Source organism: Pseudovirgaria hyperparasitica (genome assembly GCF_010093815.1).
Source record: "Pseudovirgaria hyperparasitica strain CBS 121739 unplaced genomic scaffold EJ05scaffold_24, whole genome shotgun sequence".
Lineage (NCBI taxonomy): Eukaryota > Fungi > Ascomycota > Dothideomycetes > Acrospermales > Acrospermaceae > Pseudovirgaria > Pseudovirgaria hyperparasitica.
Window position 1 is genome coordinate 273612 of NW_022985572.1, and position 21182 is coordinate 294793.

At 48.5% G+C, this 21182-nt stretch overlaps 10 protein-coding genes across 10 annotated transcripts; 3 read left to right on the forward strand and 7 right to left on the reverse strand.

Annotated features, from left to right (window-relative positions):
- Positions 1-837: 837 nt before the first annotated feature.
- Positions 838-3422, reverse strand: EJ05DRAFT_542259 (putative cytochrome P450; the record flags this gene model as incomplete). Its single annotated transcript, XM_033749714.1, has 9 exons — positions 838-1385; positions 1453-1613; positions 1673-1937; positions 1988-2098; positions 2155-2326; positions 2380-2772; positions 2830-2899; positions 2975-3067; positions 3354-3422. The coding sequence occupies 9 exons, from the start codon at positions 3420-3422 to the stop codon at positions 1223-1225; spliced, it is 1497 nt and encodes a 498-aa protein (XP_033595520.1). The 3' UTR covers positions 838-1222.
- Positions 3423-4203: 781 nt separating this feature from the next.
- Positions 4204-6072, forward strand: EJ05DRAFT_523464 (uncharacterized protein; the record flags this gene model as incomplete). The annotated part of the gene is made up of 3 exons (XM_033748802.1): positions 4204-4332; positions 4430-4997; positions 5069-6072. 3 exons carry the CDS (start codon positions 4204-4206, stop codon positions 5875-5877), a joined length of 1506 nt encoding a protein of 501 aa, XP_033595521.1. The 3' UTR covers positions 5878-6072.
- On the reverse strand, positions 6073-8226 carry EJ05DRAFT_231539 (FAD-binding domain-containing protein). The gene is made up of 2 exons (XM_033739979.1): positions 7672-8226; positions 6073-7616 (listed from the first exon to the last, which is right to left on the reverse strand). Exons 1-2 carry the CDS (start codon positions 7874-7876, stop codon positions 6268-6270), a joined length of 1554 nt encoding a protein of 517 aa, XP_033595522.1. The 5' UTR covers positions 7877-8226; the 3' UTR covers positions 6073-6267.
- A 352-nt stretch (positions 8227-8578) lies between these two features.
- Positions 8579-9767, forward strand: EJ05DRAFT_480783 (dehydrogenase with different specificitie). Its single transcript, XM_033744936.1, has 2 exons — positions 8579-8736; positions 8796-9767. The coding sequence occupies exons 1-2, from the start codon at positions 8667-8669 to the stop codon at positions 9641-9643; spliced, it is 918 nt and encodes a 305-aa protein (XP_033595523.1). The 5' UTR covers positions 8579-8666; the 3' UTR covers positions 9644-9767.
- A 91-nt stretch (positions 9768-9858) lies between these two features.
- On the reverse strand, positions 9859-11687 carry EJ05DRAFT_445647 (cytochrome P450; the record flags this gene model as incomplete). Its single annotated transcript, XM_033742189.1, has 3 exons — positions 9859-10571; positions 10625-11242; positions 11291-11687. The coding sequence occupies 3 exons, from the start codon at positions 11685-11687 to the stop codon at positions 9859-9861; spliced, it is 1728 nt and encodes a 575-aa protein (XP_033595524.1).
- EJ05DRAFT_231534 (uncharacterized protein) lies at positions 11685-13743 on the reverse strand. The gene has a single exon (XM_033739978.1). The coding sequence runs from the start codon at positions 13693-13695 to the stop codon at positions 12130-12132; it is 1566 nt and encodes a 521-aa protein (XP_033595525.1). The 5' UTR covers positions 13696-13743; the 3' UTR covers positions 11685-12129.
- Positions 13744-14003: 260 nt separating this feature from the next.
- EJ05DRAFT_445678 (Aristolochene synthase in complex with 12,13 Difluorofarnesyl diphosphate) lies at positions 14004-15186 on the reverse strand (the record flags this gene model as incomplete). The annotated part of the gene is made up of 4 exons (XM_033742190.1): positions 14004-14421; positions 14473-14636; positions 14695-14807; positions 14853-15186. 4 exons carry the CDS (start codon positions 15184-15186, stop codon positions 14004-14006), a joined length of 1029 nt encoding a protein of 342 aa, XP_033595526.1.
- Positions 15187-15616: 430 nt separating this feature from the next.
- Positions 15617-17627, forward strand: EJ05DRAFT_480788 (cytochrome P450). The gene is made up of 2 exons (XM_033744937.1): positions 15617-16702; positions 16756-17627. The coding sequence occupies exons 1-2, from the start codon at positions 16085-16087 to the stop codon at positions 17494-17496; spliced, it is 1359 nt and encodes a 452-aa protein (XP_033595527.1). The 5' UTR covers positions 15617-16084; the 3' UTR covers positions 17497-17627.
- A 166-nt stretch (positions 17628-17793) lies between these two features.
- Positions 17794-18930, reverse strand: EJ05DRAFT_523478 (short chain dehydrogenase reductase; the record flags this gene model as incomplete). Its single annotated transcript, XM_033748803.1, has 3 exons — positions 17794-18302; positions 18366-18808; positions 18864-18930. The coding sequence occupies 3 exons, from the start codon at positions 18928-18930 to the stop codon at positions 17907-17909; spliced, it is 906 nt and encodes a 301-aa protein (XP_033595528.1). The 3' UTR covers positions 17794-17906.
- EJ05DRAFT_523488 (benzoate 4-monooxygenase cytochrome P450) lies at positions 18864-21049 on the reverse strand (the record flags this gene model as incomplete). The annotated part of the gene is made up of 4 exons (XM_033748804.1): positions 18864-19516; positions 19577-20119; positions 20178-20908; positions 20957-21049. 4 exons carry the CDS (start codon positions 21047-21049, stop codon positions 19360-19362), a joined length of 1524 nt encoding a protein of 507 aa, XP_033595529.1. The 3' UTR covers positions 18864-19359.
- Positions 21050-21182: the final 133 nt, after the last annotated feature.

The window sequence follows — 21182 nt, forward strand, 5'->3', positions numbered from 1 at the left end:
CTATATACCGGGGCCTTATCCACCCTAATCCGGCTTAGCTCGCGCTTACTCCGGCTCGGTAACCACGAAATAGACGGTAATACCTAATTAAGTATCCCGCCTACCCATAGACGATTATATAGCCCCGAAGAATAATTTCCGAATTCGGCCTAGCTAGGGTTAGTGCTAAGGCATAGACCTATTAGATATACACCCCCTCCGGCATTAGTCATCTTAATTAATAACTACTACCCGGCGCAAAGCTATATTCCCATGGATAGGAAAAAAACACGGTAACATAGGAATAAAAGACTAGGCCTAGCCTAGCGACCTACCTAATCATAAGAAAGGTAATACCTACTATAGTTAGTTAGGGCGTTATTAAGAGCCGGTACTAATATAATAATAAAAGCCTAATATAAGGATAAGAAGTAAGTTTATCACCTAATGGGATTCGAGGACTTAGACTAGGCTAGGTTAGGTTAGTAATAGGGTCTAGTTAGGGAGCTAATCACAGGAGGTTTTCTTATATACATAGTAGCCAATACTAGAGGAGGCCTGAGCCTGTGGAGCATATATATGGCTATATATATAGTTCTTCCTAGTTAAACACTAATATTATTATTATTATTATACACCCGCATTCAAATCTCATGCACGCATCAAGCAGGTTGTTGTGTTTAGGCTCAGCTATCATACTATAAATAGTACACGTATCGTGGCATGACAGTAGAGCGTTAGAGGAGGTTCACAAGATCAGGCCATCAAAGCTTAATGGATTCGGAAGATTTTCCTTTACTGATCAAACGTCTGTGTGGACCATTGTTTACGTGCCGCGGTGCAGCACAACAACGCCGACGGCAGCAAATATTTTCGCGATCTCTTGTTGTAACTCTACTCAGATCGTAATACGAGCATTACTTCGGCTAGCCTAATCTCGTCTGTTCCTACAACGTACAAGCCATGATAGCCAATCAGATGCTACTCAACATCGATCCGATTGCAACTCTGGTACTATCTGTCAATGGCTGCCAACAAAACCATAACAAGCCAACCTGCTATTGCATAGCATCCAAATGAGCCATCTAGAGCTAGCCTTCGTCTTTTTCCCAGACCTTCAATACTACACAGCGTACGACAGTTGTTCGAGAGGTGAAACAAGCCAAAGAGTTTGGGGCTCTGTGCGATCATGTATGAGTCAGAGCCCAGAGTCGCAGTATTCCAGCTCAGGTGGTGCACAGCCTTATGCCTGACTCCTCTCTGTGAAGCGCACGACTATCGGTGCCTTCCACCACATTATATGGCAATGACTGGCTCTCTCCCAATCGAGCTCCTTGTTGATGAGCTCCAAGTCATATCTAAACATGATTTTGGCCATCAGGAGCGACATCTGGACATATGCAAAGCTGCAGACGTGATCAGCACGTCATATCCATTCAGTATCCCAAGCAAGACGTCCGAATAGTGACTCACTTGCGACCCACACACGCACGCAGTCCCAGCGAAAACGGCTGGCTTGCCTCCTTTATATCGGCACAGTCTGGATCCGTCCAACGTTCTGGCTTGAACTTTTCAGGCTCATGAAAGTATGCTGCGTCATGCGTGACAGTCCAGGCGGAGGTATATACTTCAGTCTATGCTATCAAGTCAGTTGTATGATCTTGGTTCGATTGAAGTGTGATTATATGCTGACTCCTGCGGGAACGTAAATCCCGTCGATCTCCTGTCCAGCACTTATACGAGGAAATCCCTGGCTGCCGGGCGGATGAATGCGTAAACCTTCATTAATGCAAGCTTGAAGATATGGTAACTTTAGAGCCGAGCTGGAGTCGATGGCTTGATAAGAGGTGTATGCGGTGCGAACCTCATGCTGCAGCTTTTGCAGAGCTCTTGGGGTTTTGAGAAGGTAATATGTTGTTGCTGCCATGCATGTAGAAACAGTTTCGCCACCAGCGATGCTAGACTATCTATTAACTGTGGAGTTTCCCGGGTATGTATGGAGACGTACATGAGTGTGGAGGCGTGAGCGGTCATCTCCTCGAGAGATACCTCGCCGCTGCGGACCTTGTCGGTGATGTTAGTGAGAAAGTCTTGGCGATTGTCTGCACCTTCAAGACGACTGGTTCAGAGTCAATTCTCGGGAGTGTGGAAGAGAGTATTGGATGGAGAACCTACCGCTGAACTTTAGCTCGACTGTGTCCAGAGTGTTTTTTGCGAATTTTTACTGTGAGTCGTGGTAGGAGATATCTTCCAAGGATCTCTAAGAGCTTAATACGACGTAGATTATCAACGAGCGTGATCTCAAGGAGGTGCTCCAAGATGAGGTCGATCCAAAAATGGTGCTTCTCTGTTGCACAAGCTCGTCAGTAAACTTGAAGCCAGAAGGATCTTCTTTCTTACCCTCTCTCACACATCCAAAGCTTTCTCCAAAGGCCATTTCTCCTAGAATGTCGAAAGATACCATCTCATACCACTTCGTGACGTTCAGCCCATTGGTCAAACTCAGTGGACCGATCTTTGCTACAAACTCATCAATGCATCTCTGAATAATTGGCTCTTGTGCATTTAAAGCCTTAAGCGAAAAAGCCGGTGTCAGGTTCTTCTTCTTCTGGGCGTGGACCTTTGGATCACGTTCACTGCCTATGCAGCCAGTTTTGAAGCCAGCGCCGTATATGTCGTAGAATTCACCCTTTATCAGTTGGGGCTTTCCAATGGCTGGGAAGCCATATATAGACTTCCACGATCCGGCAGACGCAAAAGACAATTCATTTGGGGATACTCGGAACACTGCCCCTATGGTAGCTGTCAGTACGGTATCTAGACTAAGTGTAGATCAGTGTGAGTAGATACCATGCTTCTGGTGCATTCGTTGTATGCCTCGATGTGACCGGCCTCGGGTCGTGTGGTATATTCTCCATAACTATGGTGTTTGTGTTGGCCGCAGCATTTGTCGGTATGCTTGGTATGACTATTGGCGAATGGGTATATAGCTTACCAGAGAGGCTCGGCCAAGAAATGGTCCGGGTATGTGAGACAGTGGATGGAAGTACAGATTGTACACAGCATGGGTGACAGTGTAGATGATAAGCTGTTTTCAGTGTCAGGCAGTCGAAATTCGGCGAGGCTCATGGTATGGGCTTACTGTAGAAATGATCATATGCATAATATATGGCTGAAAGTGGATTCTGAGAAGGGTTTGCAGCGATGTAAGATCAGTCAGCGGTATACTTAGAGAGTCTTGAACTTCACGCCATCGAGGTAACATTTTGAAGATGGACAGTATGGTAAGTTAGCCTAATCTAGCGATAATGTTGATCCACCTTGCAAGAAAGGATGGCCATGTAGCAGCATATACCTCTAACTTGAGCACTCACCAGCTCCATCTTCGGATTCAATGAATGAATCTTCCCCTTCAGGCGATTGGCATGAACATGTCTCGCCATATTATTCGGATGTCTGCTTTCGCTCAAAGCCAGCGTGTGATGAACGAGGCTGCATGCATGACTAGTTCAAGAGACACTTGATTGAGGGGACTAGCTGGAAGAATAGACATTTAAGCGAGGGCGCATCCGCAAGCATAGATAATCTAGCCACTTCCATAGGGTATTCACGACGCCAAAACACGATGAAGACGGCTTACCGGTCGGGAACGGGATCGGCACCTACGATAGCCAGAGTATTTACCTCAAGCCAACGCCATGGATAACCACTGACTGTACTAGCCTTGTCAAGTGGCGTCTACTGTCCAACATTCCACGTATTCACTGCTGCGCGGTGACTTATGGGCCTAGTGACTATCGCTGTCGTCTCTGTTGTGTTGTGACTACTATCGAATTGTGATATGCCAGGCTGGGGCGAGCCTTGGGCTGAGCTGCACCATACGTATCGCAGGCTTCTATGCATATTGCGGCTGACGACTTTTTGCCACGGAGTAATAGATACCCAACAGTCAGCAAATCTTGAGGGCTACCGTACCGAATTTATGTCCAAGTTGTGTGGAATCTAGGCGATTATTAGGCTTCACATCCATACACGCTGTATCGTACACTTTATAATAACCCTCTTAGCCCAAATCTGGCGGTCTCTTCAATTCTCTTATAGAGAAGACGTGGTGGCGTACCTACTCGTTTCCTATCTTGGCAAAGCAGCATGTGGATTTCGATAGAACAACTTACTATACTAGACGGTTGACTCCACACCCTTAGCTTGATCCTCTACCTCACCATGTTCGGTACATGGAGATATGATCCGACAGACAACAAGCTAATAGGCATCCAAGATTCTAGCGTCAAAGCAAAGACATGGAATCGTGGCAAACTAAATTCTGCTTGTAAGGCATGCAAGGATAAGAAGGTTAGCTTTTGTATATCCAGAAATTTTTGCGCAAACCCTCCATTATTCCCCTACTTGATCTCTCAATACTTGCTGACCAGGCTCCTGCGCTTTTTAGTTACGCTGCACAGCGCAGAGGACTGGCTGCGACAGATGCAAGGCGAACGGAACTACTTGCATCTATGTCCCACGTCGAGCTTCGTCAAGAGCAACTACAAATCCGCATCGAGCAGAGGGTGAAAGTCATGGTGGACGTGAGAAAACAGTAGAGAAAGCCGATAGCAGATACCAGAGTCGGAGCAGCTCTAGTCCAGTCGGTGATCCTTCAGAGTCAGAACAGCTCAATGGCGAATCAAGTACCCTCGCATCTGGGATGTCAATGTCTCCAGCTCCGAGTCTTGATTCCTTGCACTTTCTACAAGAAGCAATCCTTCCCAGTGGAAGTCTCGATATATTTGAAGTAGCGATGCAGCCAGACTACAGCTTGGGGGGCGGGGGCCTGGAATTCGAGCTGTCTGATGACAATAATAATGAGGACAACGATGACAACGACAATGGTAATGCCAATTGCAACAGCAACAGTATTAGCAACAGCAACAGCAGCAACAGCAACAGCAATGTTAATGGCTTCCATGTGTTCGATCAAGACCAAGACCTCCTATTGTCAACCGAACAAGATCTTGACAGTAAGTTCAATATGCTTTCGATCGCAATTTACAACATGACATTCCTTTTGCTGATATTCTTCCGATTACAGGCCTAGGGTTTCCTTTACCAACCCCCAGTGATTCTACTAGCCCGCCCCGCTCCCGTACCGAGCGCCAACCACCGGCGCTAGCACTAGCTCCGGAGCCAGCTCCGGCACACTTATCCCTGGGCCCTGACCCTTTTACTTTCACTGGGAGCCCGCGTCCACGTCCGTCACACCATCGGCGGAACACCACTACAAACATCAAGGTCGCTACCTGCCCCTGCTCTTGTCTGCAGAACCTGGCTGCACTCCTAGAACGACTTATGCTTATGACCTCTGGCATATCCACACCACAAACCCAATCGCTCGATGTCCAACTTGCCATCCATAAAGCAGCTTTAGCCCGCTGTGATGCAGTCCTCTGCTGCACTTTATGTGACACACGCTCTGAAAACACCATGCTGTTAATCACGGTCTGTGAGCGCATTGTGGACATGTGTGCTAACATTGTTGATACCTACCACCTTCACCTCGATGCTGATCAAAGTGCCACTGCTTCGCTGGACTCGCTGCTACAAAACTCAGGTGCATCGGCACCTTCCATACCAGAGTCGGCTTCTTCGTCTAATACACTAGTCTCAGGTCCAGTTAGTCCTCTGTCTGTGGGGTCTTTTCAGATCTCGTCGATGAATGAGTGGGCAGCGGTCATAAGGACCATCATCAGGCTTCAATTGCAGAGAATGGGGTCGCTACTTGGGCGTATGAAGTCTCTATCGACTGGAGAAGTGCAGGATGTACATTCAGATATGCTGAAGAAGCTTCGTGATAGGGTTCGGTCACTCTTACATGTAGCTGGAGGAGGCGACTTGGACTGAGACACCGGACTTGCGTTCCTTTAGGGGACCTCTAAGACTTTTTGTCTTTTAGGTTCTCTTAACCAAAGGAGCAAGATGATACTCCATGGATGGTACATGATTAGACGCTAGGGCTTCGAAGTATAAGTAGTCCGATTCACTACGATCATATTGTCGTCTGCAAGTGACTTGTACAGACAGTCGTGCTTTGATTCTACAAGCGTGGCTTGACGATGCATATGCAAATGACACATCGCCTCGGAAATAGTACAGGGTAAGATTTGGGCAGGCTAGCTCAACGTTGAACGTGTATAGGTCTGCTCATACGTCGAACTATCACACCAGCACACAGCTCGTGTTTGGGGCCGCGGATACATGACTAATCACCCTCCATGCTAGTCTCAGAGGCAGCTATCTCAACGGGAATGGCTTACCAAGTAGCCTATTCAAGGTACCATCTGGGTCGTACTTTCTTTGAATGTCCTTCAAGCGCTTCAAACTTGACCCATCCTTTCCATACGTTGGATAGGGATCCTGGCCCGGCGAGGCGTCGTTCAGATAAATGTACGGATAGTCCAGGCCCAGCTTTTTGGTCTGCGCGAGGATAGATTTCCCAGCCTTACGAGAAAATTCCAAGACCTTCGCGTCATCGGCCGGGTTCGTCCACGATGTAGAAATGAGTCCGGCGATGAATGTTCCCTTGCCAGGATCCAGGTCAATTGGATTGCCACCCGCAGCGCGAGATGCCTCAAGCCAGGCCTTTGAGACTGGCTGATATGTGAGCGTGATAGCGCAATTGGTTACATCCTTTAGCCCAGTCAGTGAGGCTGTGATGACGGTCTCGTTAACGAGGGCGAAGGTCCGCGCATCAGCCTTAAAGGAGACCGAGTAAAACAGCTGTCGTAGGTTGCGGGATGCGAACTCAGGAGTGTTAAGGGCATTGGCCAGAAACGTCCAGCTATCTCTTGGGCCAAAATCGTGGACTAGGCTTGGTGCGTTGATGGCGGTGAAGTTCTCAAAGGATTTGGGAGAAACATCTCTGCCGGAACGGAAACCCAGGAATATAGACTCGACAACTTCATCGGATGGGGTTGCGGCGATGATCATACTGATGGCTGCATCGGCGTCTTCTACGCCGCCTCCTGGTGCCATATATGAAACGGCAGCCTGAAAGAACGCAGGAAGGGATTCGCGCTTCCAGATAGCTGCACCAGCCCATGCAGGGCCTGCGGTGAATGTCTGTACATCGAAACGAGTTACAATACCAAAATTGTTGGAACCACCCTTGAGAGCCCAGAAAAGGTCGGGATAGGCGGTCTTTGTCGCGTATACAACACGGCTGTCTGGTAGCACGACTTCATATCCTACAACACCATCAGCAGCCCACCCCTTGCGAGAAGCAAAATAGCCGATGCCACCGCCTAGGAGCACACCACCAACGCCCACAGAGCCATAGCGACCGCCGTTGACAGCAAGACCATACGGGGCGATCCAGTTGTATACATCAGACCAAACCTGGCCGGGCCCTATGCGAGCGATGGATTTGTCGGGACTCAACTCGCGGCCGTTCAAAGCTGACAGGCTCACCAAAATACTGTCGTCACTTTCTTGTGCCCCGGGAACTGGCATGTGACCCCCAGCCCGAACAGTGAAGGGGACACGAGCCCCTCGCATGATTCGAAGACCATCAGCAAGATGGCGGGCTGAGCGTGGTAAAAAGACGCACTTCGGCTCCGCAAGGCAGGTCTGTGACCACACAACTAACAGACGTTGTCAGCATGTGCGAACATGAGCATAAGATAGATAATGACACACGCGCTGTCTGATTGTGGTAAATCTGCGAATCTTCCTCGAAGAGCGCGTCTGGTTGCAGACTAGCTAATGACTTGCATGCAATCTCACTGCCAACTGGACCTGCAGACGAACGATCTGCAAGTGTAGACACTGCGGTAGGTATCGCAACAGCGGACGATTCAAATAAGCTTATAACGCCTACTAAGAGAGAAAGGAACGTCTTCATGGCTGGCGATGAGAAAGAAACACCCTGTGAGTCAATCTTAGCTTATAACTTACAAGGGTCGAATCTCTACAAAGTGCCATTCGGTCGAAGTAGGATCGGATCGGGTCGAATCGAATCGAGTCCTTGTAGGACCTTGCCGCGCGGCAACCTGTCACCACATGGCAGAGACTGTGCAAAGTCTGGACTGAGTGGCAGGAGAATCCTAACGGAAGTTTGTGAAATTTCCGTTTCGGGACGTCCGACGGAAAGGGAAGTATTTGACGATTTGATAGACAGAAGCTTTAGCATTTAGCCCGGGTAATTTGCGGGTTTCAATGCCTGCTCCGAGTGATAACGAGGATGCCACATCGGTGTGCCGAAAGAAGTCCTTTTGGATCAAGCTTATGTTATAGAAACGTTATTATGGCTGACGGATGGTTTGTTGAACTGCATCGGGACGCCATGTAGAGTAGCTGCATGACCAAAAATCCTTCGCCTCAAAAGGAAATCCGGTCAGTTCATTAGAACCAATACAGATGGCCGAGCATATTTTAGTCCGTTAAAAGTAACTCAGATGATATTTGGTCAATGAGGACTAACACATACGGCTGACGGACCAATGTGCCCGAGAGTTTCGCTTCCGCCGTTCTTTGTCCCGCATGAGGGCGCTAGGGGCGGCGTAGCTGCATGACTGACTTATCTTCAGCTGAAAGGGCCTCGAATGTCATCCGTGGCATTAGGTCGGCATCCCAGCATTGGCCTTCAACGGCAGTCCGACAAGCTCTCCGATAGCAGCACGCAGCATACCAACATGGCTACCGCCTTCAATCCCAAGACTGACATCCCCGACCTAACCGGCAAGGTCATCTTCATTACCGGAGGTAACACTGAGAGAATTCAAGGCCCTCATAGTCAAGGAGGTGTTGACAAAGGCTTTCAGGTACCGCGGGTTTAGGAGCTGAGGCTACCTACCAATTAGCCGTGCACAACCCAGCTCGAATTTATATCAGCGGCCGGAATGCAAAAAGAGCTGCTGTCGTCATTAAAAAGGTAGAAGAGCTTGGCTCTAAAAGTACGGTCCACTTCATTGAGCTCGATCAAGGCAAAGTGTCCAGTGTAAAAGCAGCCACAGAGCGCTTCGTCGCTCAGGAGTCGCAGCTCGACATTCTGATCGCCAATGGCGGTATCATGGCTGTTCCGGCTGGTCTTTCAAGCGATGGCTACGAGGTGCAATTCGGCGTCAATCATATGGGCCACGCCATGCTCGTCAAGCATCTCCTGCCACTCCTACAGCGTACAGCGGAGAAGCCAGGCTCAGATGTGCGAATCATCTTCCTCACATCCCTCGGATTCCAATTCGCACGTAAAGGTATTGCATATGACACCCTCAAAACAACACAAGATGCCGCGGTCCTAGGGCTCTGGATCAGGTATGGCCAGAGCAAGCTTGCAAACATCTGGTACGCGCGAGAGCTCGCGAAACGGTATCCGTCCATCACAAGCATCTCAGTCCATCCTGGAGTTACCAAAACCGACTTGGTGGGACAACTATCTCTTGCAAACCGCCTCTTTGTCTATGCGACCAACATAGGTAGTATGGTCGAGCCGCACGAAGGCGCATACAACATGTGTTGGGCCGTGGGAGTGGACAAGGCCAAGCTGCAGAATGGGCATATGTACGAACCAGTGGGAAAAGCCACAAAACGATTGGATGCGAAGCCTTTTAATGACGACGAGGCGGCCGAGAAGCTGTGGACGTGGACTGAGAGGGAATTGGGGGCTTCTTAACTGTGTGAGTGAACGTTGGAATGGGACGCATTGATATTAGGTAATTACTAGCCTTGGTCTCGAGGTTTTCAGTGGAGGATTTGTCAGCTAGCGCCTCGCCACCTATCTTACCGCCTTAGCGTAGATAATTATACTAATTAATTAAACATTCGACAACGCTTCATCCACTCGCGGATACAGATTTAATGACTGCTCGATTATGCACATCGCACGTGTTACTCTGCCCCATTCAACTGCGCATGCGGAGTCAGATAAACCTTGACGTCTTCTGGTGGCGTCAAAGTGACTGGGCTACCTCCTGCTCGCAATCTCAACATCTTCTCGACTTCCGCACCATCAAGGTCCTTAGCCAATCGCAACGTATGCTGTTCCAACAGGCACGAGAAAAAGGCAATGAATTCCACCTGTGCAAAGCGCTTCCCGAGGCATGCCCTTGGGCCTTCGTTGAAGGTCATGAATGAGCCGCGCTGGTGACTAGGGATGGTGTTTGTACCTGCCTCCACCTCTGCGAGATGCTGAGCAGATGGGTTATTCGGGTCGAACGCATTTGGGCTACTGCAAAGCCACCTACGAGGATCTATGACGGCTGGCGATGGCCAATGCGTCGTGTTGTAGTGTATCCCCGTGATGTTGATCACAACCCCTGTGCCTGGAGGTAGTGTTGCGCCGTTGAGAACTTCCGATGTGGTCGGAGGTGTGACACGACCGATAGGTATGACGATGGGGAAGACCCGCATCACCTCGTACATGAACGCCAGTAAGTAGCGGAACTTGGGGAGGTCATGGTCGAAGCAGAGACTTTTGCGCCCTGCAGTACGCGCCATGGCGTGTATACGGATGTTCTCTGCAATGACAGCGTCCTGAATGTGTGGATGAAGCGTGAGGATCAAAGAGCTGTATAGGATAGTGTTTGCTGTAGTGTCGTAGCCTTGCGAATGTGAGTTGTAATCAGGTGATTGCACGAGAAAGTTCGAGACTTACCTGCAAGCAGGAAAATAAAGACGTTTCCTTTGATCTCTTCATCCGTTAAGCTCAATCTTCCTCCTGGTCCTTTCATAATTTGTTTCTCTCTCCCGCTTGAGTCATTTTCCTTCAAAACAGCAGTCAGGAGGTTTCCCTTCGCTAGCCCGTCGTCCCTTTGTCCATTGTTCATTCTGCGTTTCTCCTCTTCCAGAAGTTCGTTCATATACTTCTCATACTCCGAGTAGGCCTCGTAAACATGTTTCCAAGGTCCATATCTGAGGATGAGCTTTGGAATTAAGAGAATCAGTGGTAAGTTCATCACAACCCCGTATATCGCTTTAACTAGTGTAAGGCTATGGCCAGCCGGTATAGCATTCGCGTCATCAGTCCATTCTGCCTGCTGCCCGAAGGCAACACAGGACATAACATTGACAGTGAGCAAGTAGATGTCCGATTTCAGGCTCCGAGATCCATGTTCCGCCCACGACGTTATCAGCATATGAGTCTGACGCATCGTTTCGTCCCAGACCAGTCGATTAACTGCCTCCCCAAAAGGAGGTAGCGTGATACGAATATGGAACCTCCAAATGTCACCTTCTGTGGATACCACGTTCGGACCGAAAGGCTCTAGCATTTCTATGGAACATCAGTCGTCATCACTACCCTAGCCATCTGAGAACACACTCATCTTCTCTGCCGGTTTGATGAAACTTTTTCGCTTCTGGGCGACCTGCATCGCAACCTGGGCATTCCCTACGTAGCAGATGATCCCACCAGGAGATACAACTAGAAATACGTCGCCATACTCGGCGTGTGCTCGCCCTTTGTCTTCGTACATCCATTCACGTATCATGAAGCGTGCCCAGCGTGGCCAACCATCGCCTCTCATGAGGTAAGAGCCCAGCGCCCATCGCAGGATGGGATCAGTCAAGAATGATATGGTCTGGAGTTCGATGACGGGAGAATACGTGTATGGAAGACCAGTCGCTTTTGCCTTCTGCACGAATTCATAGAAGAAGTACAAAGTACGGATGGCTTGCACGATGACAATTAGCAAGACGATGTTGATGTACGAGAACATGATGCTGTTGCGAAGATATCTGGTGATGACCTCAGCGATAAGAATGAGTTTGGTCAGCTAGACTGACCATTATTCCAGGACTAAAGGACACCCAAACACACATTCCCCGAAAGCGTTGCAGGACTCGGAAGTTCCGATGAGGGTTAGTCCGAGTGGCGGATGATTATCGGGCAGTCTCCGCTTACTCTCAAACAGGTCATGTAGTGATAGTTCCAGCCAACAACTCGGGCCGATCTCGCTCCATGAAGGAGTATAGCTTTCAATTGAGGTGGTAGCAAAGGCTTGCCCCAAGGTAGCCATCGAAAGATTGTTGCAGACGTTTTACTTACATACACACAGACAGATTGGTTCCAAGTATACTATGTTCTGCAAAATCTCGAAGCTTTAAAAGATAGTGGTGACGTTATTCAAATCTATAAGCACATACTCCCGGGTCCTCACACTAATGGCAGACGACTTTAGCATACTTCGTAAAAAGTGCATCCTTCTCTAAACGTAACATCTCTTCCTTCGGCAAAGACATAGAGACCTCAAACCCGCCGCCTTTTTGTAGTGGGAGTACAACACAGCGCCTGCACACACCATCGAACTCTCTTCTAGGTACGCGCAGCAAGTCTGGTTGGCCACCGTTGGCAAAGATGTCACCAAAGTCGAGGTCGAATAAGCTCCATGCTATCCACGACGTGATACAAATTTCAGGAGGAATGAATGAAGCGAAAGGGAACGTGACTTTCGTGTAGTCTGATATCGCAGTAGCGAGTCCATACGCAGCATGTAACCGCTCCTTCGTGATATCATCAGCAGATTTCCGTATGGCCATTGTAATCGTTGAGAGGGGGGTTTCCGGGTTCACGAGTGTTGACAAAGCCATCCGTGTTGTCACAATAAATATCAGGGTACCTAGATACGTCCACGGAAGCGAGGATGAGAAGTCTGCGCGGCCATCCATTGTGGTGTCCAGGATAGCATGTACTTCTTGCTGGCTCTGGGGATGCGGGTACCGCGCTGCTATAATTCCTCTCCACAGGACCGCCATAAGGGCATCGTTGGCGCTGATGGAGCCGCGGGCACTGCTTCTCGGACACGATGACTCTACGCTCGCATCTTTCTTCAATGCAATGAACGAGCTTTGAGAGAAATAGAAGACTGTTGCACGCATCTCGGGGGCATCTTGGACGGCGTGTTCAGTTTCTGATGGTAGAGTGAATTCGGCCTGATCCGTATTCAACGGGTTGAGGCCTATGAGCCGCCAAAGATCCTCTGTTGACTTGTTCCCATGCTCTTCGTCGAGATCTATGTCTACATTGCCCTCAAGCTTCCAGTAGTTGGTCAAAAGATCCGTCCGATGGCTTTCTGCAGCAAGCTCAAATGATGGTCCAGTGTCCTGCAGATTTTGTAACTGCCGAACGTGTTGAGACCAGAGTTTCATAACCCACATCCCGCTCGTACCATCAATGGCCGAATGAAACATACCAATCGACAGTAGTATCCCTCCTGCTAGGATGTTGGCTTGTGCCACAAAAGTCGGAGCGCCAGCATCGAGATCAGGGGTAAAGGCTGGAGGGAAAAGGACGTTGCCGTCCATGGAGTCCTGGGGCATACCGGCGTCGATCAGATCATCATAATCCCACGAATCACTGATATTGTTCAAAACGATATTCGGCACCCAATGGAAGTTTGTTTCAAGCTCCAAGCGCCCTTTGGCTGAGTCTGTGGCGCTCGGCTTCTTCTCAAAGATCTTCGAGGTCAGAACCGGCAAACTCTTACACGTTCTCTCCAAACCCTTCTGGAGTGTATCGCATACGTAGTACGGGTCGCTATTGGGTTTTGTTCGAAAGCAAAAGATCAATCTGGCGTAGAATCGTGGCATAACATTGTCCATTGGACTAAGGGCTATTCGGGTAGATGGGGACATGGTGGAGTGATAGTTTGTAACGTCACACAAGAGCTCCAAAATACCTAGAGGAGGATCGTGCAATAAATATGTTGCTCTAGTACTATATCTCATGGTTCTGGCTGCGGAGTGTGGTATCTATGCGGCAGGAATATGTCCTTGTACTCGGAAGTCCTCTTGCAGAAATCGAAGGATTGCCCGACTCCACATCCATAGTGTTGTGCTAACCAATCAGGGTATTGTGCTCAATGCATCGCAATCGTCTTGCCATTCTCTATCACGAGTACATTCATATTTGGGAATAATCTAATTCATCACACGAACGAATACGCGTTTGACTCTGTATCTCCGTCGATCCCACACCGAAACAGCACCCAGCCCCAATCCACTCCTCGCATCTTTCCACCAAATCGGAGATCCGCCTATTCAGGCTTAAGATATCTATGAGTGGTCTTACTCCACTGCTCATTACCACTCATTTGATACTCTAGTCCCTTCATGTAAGCTCTAAGCTCGGGATTGCCCTTCTTGGGATCGCCCCCGATCTGTGTCACAACACTGATGAAACGTAGTTCCCACTCTCTGCAGAGCCTGAGCAATATCCTCTTCGCTGCGTTGGTACTGATGTCTGCTTCTTCTGCCAATATTTGCACGGAGTTACAAAGGATTCCCCCTTCCTCGTGTGCAGTTTTAGAAGCAAGTACCTCCTTCTCAAAGGACCAAATGTCGTTCATAATAGATAAATGCTTGGAGCATAGGTCATCAGCCGGGCGGGCGTTATTGAGGTCTTCTTTAGTCACTTGCAGTTTCATGGAGAAGCGCATAAGGGCTCCGAGGAGGCTGATGACACACGTTAGATGGTGATGAGATAGTACTCAGCAGGTCACGTACGCTTTACCAACATCCTTCTCTCGGTAGACATAATACTCGCCCATGCTTAGGTGTTTTGCGCGAGTCCGGTCTACCTGGGCCCTCATAAAAGTGAAGACTGGCTCGAGGATGTCGTTCGCCATATGATGATCGTGGTTCCGCATGCTCTCCCATAAGTCATAGAACTGTGCACGTCAGCGATAAGTAAGCTCAGCCTTTTGTTCTAGAGTTTGAATATCATACTATGTACTCAACTGGGATAGTTCTGTCAGGTAGTTTATCTCCTTTAGCTATAGAGATCAGATTTTCGTTATAGGCGGAGCCTTCATCAAATGACATGAACTCAAGTAGATCTACTGCAAGTCAGCTACGGTGTCTATTGTGTAGTGTATGAAGTGTACCGTCAGTGAGAAACAAAATAGTCAGCAAACGACAAGCGAAATGAATTCTGTCATCTAACGCTAGTGGAAAGTAAAGACAAGTGACTCGGGAGAATCCTGCTGCAACAAACTTCTTACGGGACTTTTCGGTAGGGAATGGCCAGTGTAAGAGGAAGTAATTATTGACTTCCTTAGATATCTGTTCAACCAAGGGATGGCAGAGGTAGCCAAAGTTAGACGGGGGCTCGTCCAGGACCACGGCTGAAGTGTAAGCAAGACTGTGGTCTTCATACCTCCAGAATACCTGGCTTATTAAGGAGAGTACGCGACTCAGTACACTGTTATTGACACTCATTGTTGTCCAAAGTATGTCTCTGGGGATATTCGAAGGGTTCTTAAGAGACAGACGTCGTGACAATATGCAGGGGAAGTGATTTCTGACTTGAGTATTAGAGCCCATAGCGCTGAGAATTTGTCCACAAAGCGTGAACACCTCCGTAGGAAGTAAACTGTGGTTCCGATTAGGGACGAACCGCCGGAAGTAGACCTGTTCGTCAGTACTACACGTGGGCACAGACCTTTCGTGACAGGTACTCCATTTCTGGACATCCGAGAACTCCGTTGTTGTCTTCGGCTAGAGCTTCGGTTGATCAAGCAGGAGTTTATGGCCAATAGGGTCAATAGAAATCACACTGCCGGATGCAAAAAACGAGAAATCGTCCTAGTTTAGATGTATGTGAAGTTCGCGTAGATAGATCAATGAATGATTGCAAATGCCTCTGTGCGAGTAGACATGGATACCATTATGCCAAATTCCTCGAGCCCCAGGGAGGCACTTACATTTCATGATACCTGGTTCACATGGCTATTATTCACCATCGGGTTTATACCAATCAGTACATACTTTGTTACAAACGTGCTATCTTTGCTCGCTCTACAAACCCCAAAAAGTATCAAAGATCCTCCACTGCTGCCCTATTGGATTCCGTTCATAGGAAACGCGTTCACTTTGCTGTACGATGTTGGGGGACTCGCTAACATGATCAAGTGAGTGAACCATCATTGCAGAAATATGACACTTCGATTCCCTGCTGACCATCCCAACTTGCAGAAAGAGATATGGCGAATCCACACCGGTTTTGGTAACTCTAGGACCGATCAAAGGATACGTGGTGTCTAAGCCTGAGCATTTTGCGACGTTACTCAAGTCATCTGCAAGAACCCTCACCCCAAAGCCTCTCATTGCTCTGGTAATGGAGAATGTGTTTGGTACCCCAAAAGACGCCATACATATCTATCGCAATGACAACTCCGGTGTTGCACCAAATCCAATCCCTGGCACTAATGTCAAACATAGAGTCTTCTACCATCAGCACTTATCCGCTCATCGATTTCTAACGGGTCATAATCTCAAGAGAATGACGGAACGATTCGTGGATTTCCTGAGTGAAGAATGCTACCAGGACCGAAGTATTGGTGAGGACTGGATAGATATGCCTGATCTCTTCGATTTTTGGAAGACTCGTGTCCTCTGTGCAGCTGTAAAAGCCTTGTTCGGAACCTGGATCCTTAAACTAAATCCTTCATTTCAAGAAGATTTTTGGACCTATGTCAACGCTACGCCAACTCTTATGAAAGGCATTCCTCGATTTCTAGCACCAGGAGCTTATGCCGCACGCGATCGTGTTTTCGAAAGTATCAAAATATGGCACCGATATGCCAGTGAGCACTCTGATTACAAGGACAATGGACCAGAAAGTAAGGAATGGGACGAGTACTGGGGTTCGTCTTGGCTCAAGGTCCGCCAGCAATTTGCGCGAAACACAGGAGAGATGAGCGAAGATGCCATAGCCGCCGAAGACACGGCGCTTCTGATTGCGTAAGTATCTCATTCGGACAGCTCGGTCGGCACTGATAAGCTGACCTGTTCAGTGCAAACGCAAATGCTATTTTCAGTGCAATATGGTTCCTCTTGGCAATTTACACCGATCCTGCGCTCGAAAAGATGGTCAATTACGAGGTCCAAAATAGCATAACTCAGGACACCGCCGGAGCTAACAAGCCTCTAGCATTGGATATTACTGGAATAATTGATTCTCCACTATTGCAATCAATCTATGCAGAAGTTCTGCGCATGCGTGTTGCGCTGGTCTTGAACAGGACGCCCGACAAGGCGGATTACGAGCTGGGAGGGTGGAAGTTTCGGAAGGGCCGGTCCATCACTTTCAGTACCCAAGTAGCTGCGCATAACGAGAAGGCCTGGAGTGTGGATAAGCCGCAGAGAGTGCAGAGACCACTGAGTCAGTTTTGGGCAGAAAGGTTTCTCACATCCACGGGAAATGGCTCGGCAGAAAAACAGTTCTCCACGGATGGATTGGCCGGCGCTTGGATTCCCTATGGGGGCGGTGTTTTCATGTGCCCAGGAAGGCACTTTGCAAAACAGGAAATAATGGGCAGTGTGGCAGCTTTCTCTGCTTATTATGACTTACTTATCCCCAATAGAGAGGCTGGGTGGATGCCCAAGGAGGACAAGCGTTTCTATGGGCTGGGGGCTATGCCCCCTGGAGAGAAGATTCGCTTTCGTATCCGGAAGAAGTCTGGTGCGCCCATGGGACCCCCAAAACACAAGAATTCGAGGTTGAGAGGCAACTGGTTCTGTGATTAAGTAACCTTTCGCCAGAGCAGAAGATGACGAGACATGTGTATGGCGAGTGTTTACAATCAAGTAGTAGTAAGGATGACTAGAATATGATACCGATACATGTGGGAAGTTTCTGGGACAAGAACGTAATAAAGTTGATCGACGGAAGGAATTATTTAATCTAGCTGAGGTCTATCCATGATATACTTACTTAGCTAAGCAGCTATATCAATGAATAAGCACTGAATAAGCCGATTAGCTTAGCCCGTCTGTGGACAGATCACGTGTATAGTATTTCTTTTTGGCATTTATCCTAGGTAACTCCTATGAAACTACAGACCACTGGTCCTCTTCAATATTTCAAGCTTCGAAGCGTCCATCTACTTCATTCACGCTGACACTTCTTAGCAAGCCCCTCTCGTCCCGTTCACCAACTAGCGGAAGTCCGTAGCCGCCTGTTGCAGCCTCGTCAGCTCAAGGTTCGACCGACCAAACCAGAACGGACGCAGCTCAGCCAACGGCCCTTCCATCTCTGTGTACTGATCTCCGAGTGTGAGGATGACTCGCCCATTCCATCGTTCTTCCGCCAACGCATCTTTCTCGGTCTCCTTTCCGTAGGGTTCCACCCTCCTAGCCTGCTTTGCCGTCGCCGAAAAGACTAAAGCAAGACCAACAAAGTGAGCCGAGCTCACCGGCAAGCCCATCGCGATGATAGGGGCAGCAAGGTCCTGCGGAAGTAACTTTGTGATCGTCGCGGCGGGAGCAACACCATTGATGGTGATATTGTCTCCGGCGATGATAGATCTAAGAGCTCGAATCAATCCAATGAGCTTGCATGGGCGTCAGCAAATGCAAAATGGTACCGATCAATTTCAATCCTGCTCAATACATACTCCATGCTTGGCTCCTGCATAGACCGGTAATGACTGCTCCGGAGCGTACGCAGTCGCACTGGTAGTCAGGACGATACTTCCAGCAACACCATGCGCCTTCATAGAGCTCCAAGCAAGCTTGATGAGGTTGATTGGTCCTTTGAAGTTAACATCGAGTATTCGATTGCTAGGCTCCAGGAGATTTCCCTTATCGTCGAATGTATCTGCGAAATAATTCGTCTCCTCGGTCACACCAGCATTGGCGAACGCGTAGTCAATCCGCCCAATTTCAGCAAACTTGTCCCGCAGCTGTGCCCAGTCTGAAATATCGACGACATGGAATATTATGTTCAGATGGCTCTTATGTTCCTCGCTATCTGGTAGTGAGAGGTCTAGGACATGGACTGTAGCGCCCTTGGCCGCCATGATGCACGCAGCTGCATACCCAATACCGGACGCACCACCTGCAAGATTATTTACTTTGCAAATAACTCTCTCCAGTCTTTTACAGTAACTTACCTGTAATGAGGGCAACTCTATTACCTAATTCTGGTATCAAGGATTCCCTAATGTTGATCGAAGTCATGTTGAGTGGTTTGAAACGAAGACTTTATGAAGAAGTCTAACCTCACCCGTGGCAAGAGGTTACACACTCATCTGGGTTGCGCTACGCTAATTTATGATCCAATCGTGGATGGACCTAAACCGTTAAGTGACCTTCCGAGACCATTCCAAGGAGAGTGCCGCACATGTTTTCTCCGGAATGGCACAGATTTGGCCCGGGCACCATTTTGGGGTTCCCACCTCTGGGCCGGGAAGACGGTGTCTATTTTTGCACATACTGTAGTGATGGCTCTACAATACTAGCGGTATGGAAACAACGACATATGCCACCACTGAAGCTCAACATAGTTCTACAGACGACTGTCTCCCAACATGACTGATTAGCCCATATGACCGTCTCTCATGTTTGTTATTGGCTCTTTCCGAGCAACTAATACTTGATACACCGACCTCATGGCCTAGCTACAGCTCTCACTATCAACTTAGGCTTATTCCACAACGTTCTCATCCGCACATCCCTCTGCCAATCAACCTCCTCGTTGAGAAGTTCAAAGTCGTATTTCCAATGTAATTTTACCAACGTCGTCCGCAGTTCGACCCAAGCAAGACTAAGTTGACATATTAGCGGAGAAAAGGCAATACTGGGACTTAACCAAGATTTGCCTTACTTTCGACCAATACATGCTCTTGCCCCAAGTGAGAATGGCTGGCTGGCTTCCACGACATCGATCTCGTTCTTCCCTAGCCATCGTTCGGGTTTATACTCCAGTGGATCTGTGAAATTGCTTGGATCCAGGCTCGCGGCAAGTGGGTTGACTGACACAATTGTTCCCTCTGGCAGAAAGTGACCATCAACGGTGTCCCCACCACGAGGCACCACGCGCGGAAGGCCTAATGGCAGAGGGGGGAAGATTCGGAAAGACTCTCTGATCACCGCATCAAGATATCGCAACTTCGATGTTGACTGCGCAGTGATACTTTCGTATTTGTCGAAGGTCGACCGAATCTCTCGCTGAAGTGACTGTCGGACACTGGCATTCTTCAGGACATAGTAGAAGATGCATGTAAGTGCTGTTGCTGTTGTCTCACTCCCAGCAACTATGAAGTCTGAAGAATGCGCAGCAAGCTGAACATCGGATACTTCGACTGAATTGTGCCGCTCCAATATTCGTGTCATAAAGTCCTTACGTGTCGTACGTTTCGCAATTCGTCTATGGTGTGACGAACGTCAACAGCGCACTGCAATATGACAGTTGTTGGGCTACTTACTTCCTTACGAGGTCCAAAGCCATCCCTTCGTTCTTTTTCGTATCTTGAACGATCTTGGCCATTTTGCCTGGAAACAGTAATACAAACACCCTAGCAAATGTTGGCATTCGGCTGAAAGCATCGGCGAGTGCACCTTGTGTTAGCGCACCGAGCGTAATAGCGATCCAGGGATGGACATTGCCACTTTCCACCCCACCGAATGACTCTCCAAAAGCAAGATCCCCGATGATATCAAAAGTCATCATTTCGAATGCTTTACCAATGTCGAAACCATGAACGCCCTGCTTCCCAGTCATATCGACTAGCATGTCGACTGTTTTTGAGATCAAATGTTCTTGTTCGCTCAAAGAAGCATCTGAGAAGGCATGTGATAAGTATCTTCTCATCTTCCCATGAGCGATGGGGTCGCGCTCGCTCACGATGCTACCGCATTGATCAGCAAAGGGGCCGCCTTCGTAGAAACTGCTCTTAATGAAGGTCTGGTGTCCGGGACGGAAGTTATATATATCTTTCCAAGCCTGAGCACTGTTGAATGATAACTCGTTTGGCGCAGTTCGAACGACAGCACCGTATTTTCGATGCAGAGCCAAAAGTTTGTGGGGCTGTCGGCCGCCCATGTACCATAAAATATACGGAACATTGCTCAGAGCCGCTAACCTTGGACCAGGGAACTTCTTCAGAGGATGACGGTGAGATTTGTAAAGAGTATGTAAAGCCCATTGTACGACGTACTGGTCATATTAGAGACGCAGGAGTCAGCCATCTAACATGATACTCACACAAATGGCAAACAGCACAGACAGATCGAGTGCGAGACGCCCAGGCTTGACCTGTTCAAAAACATGTTGCGGATTGACACGAAACTGGCGCATAGCTAGCACCTGGCTGATTGAATGTAAATGTTCGAGAAGGAACAGCGTATTCGATTGTCACTGACGTGCTCCGCCTACATTCTATCTCTAACCGAGAAGATGCTCGATCGCCGGGAAGGATGCAGCAACGGAG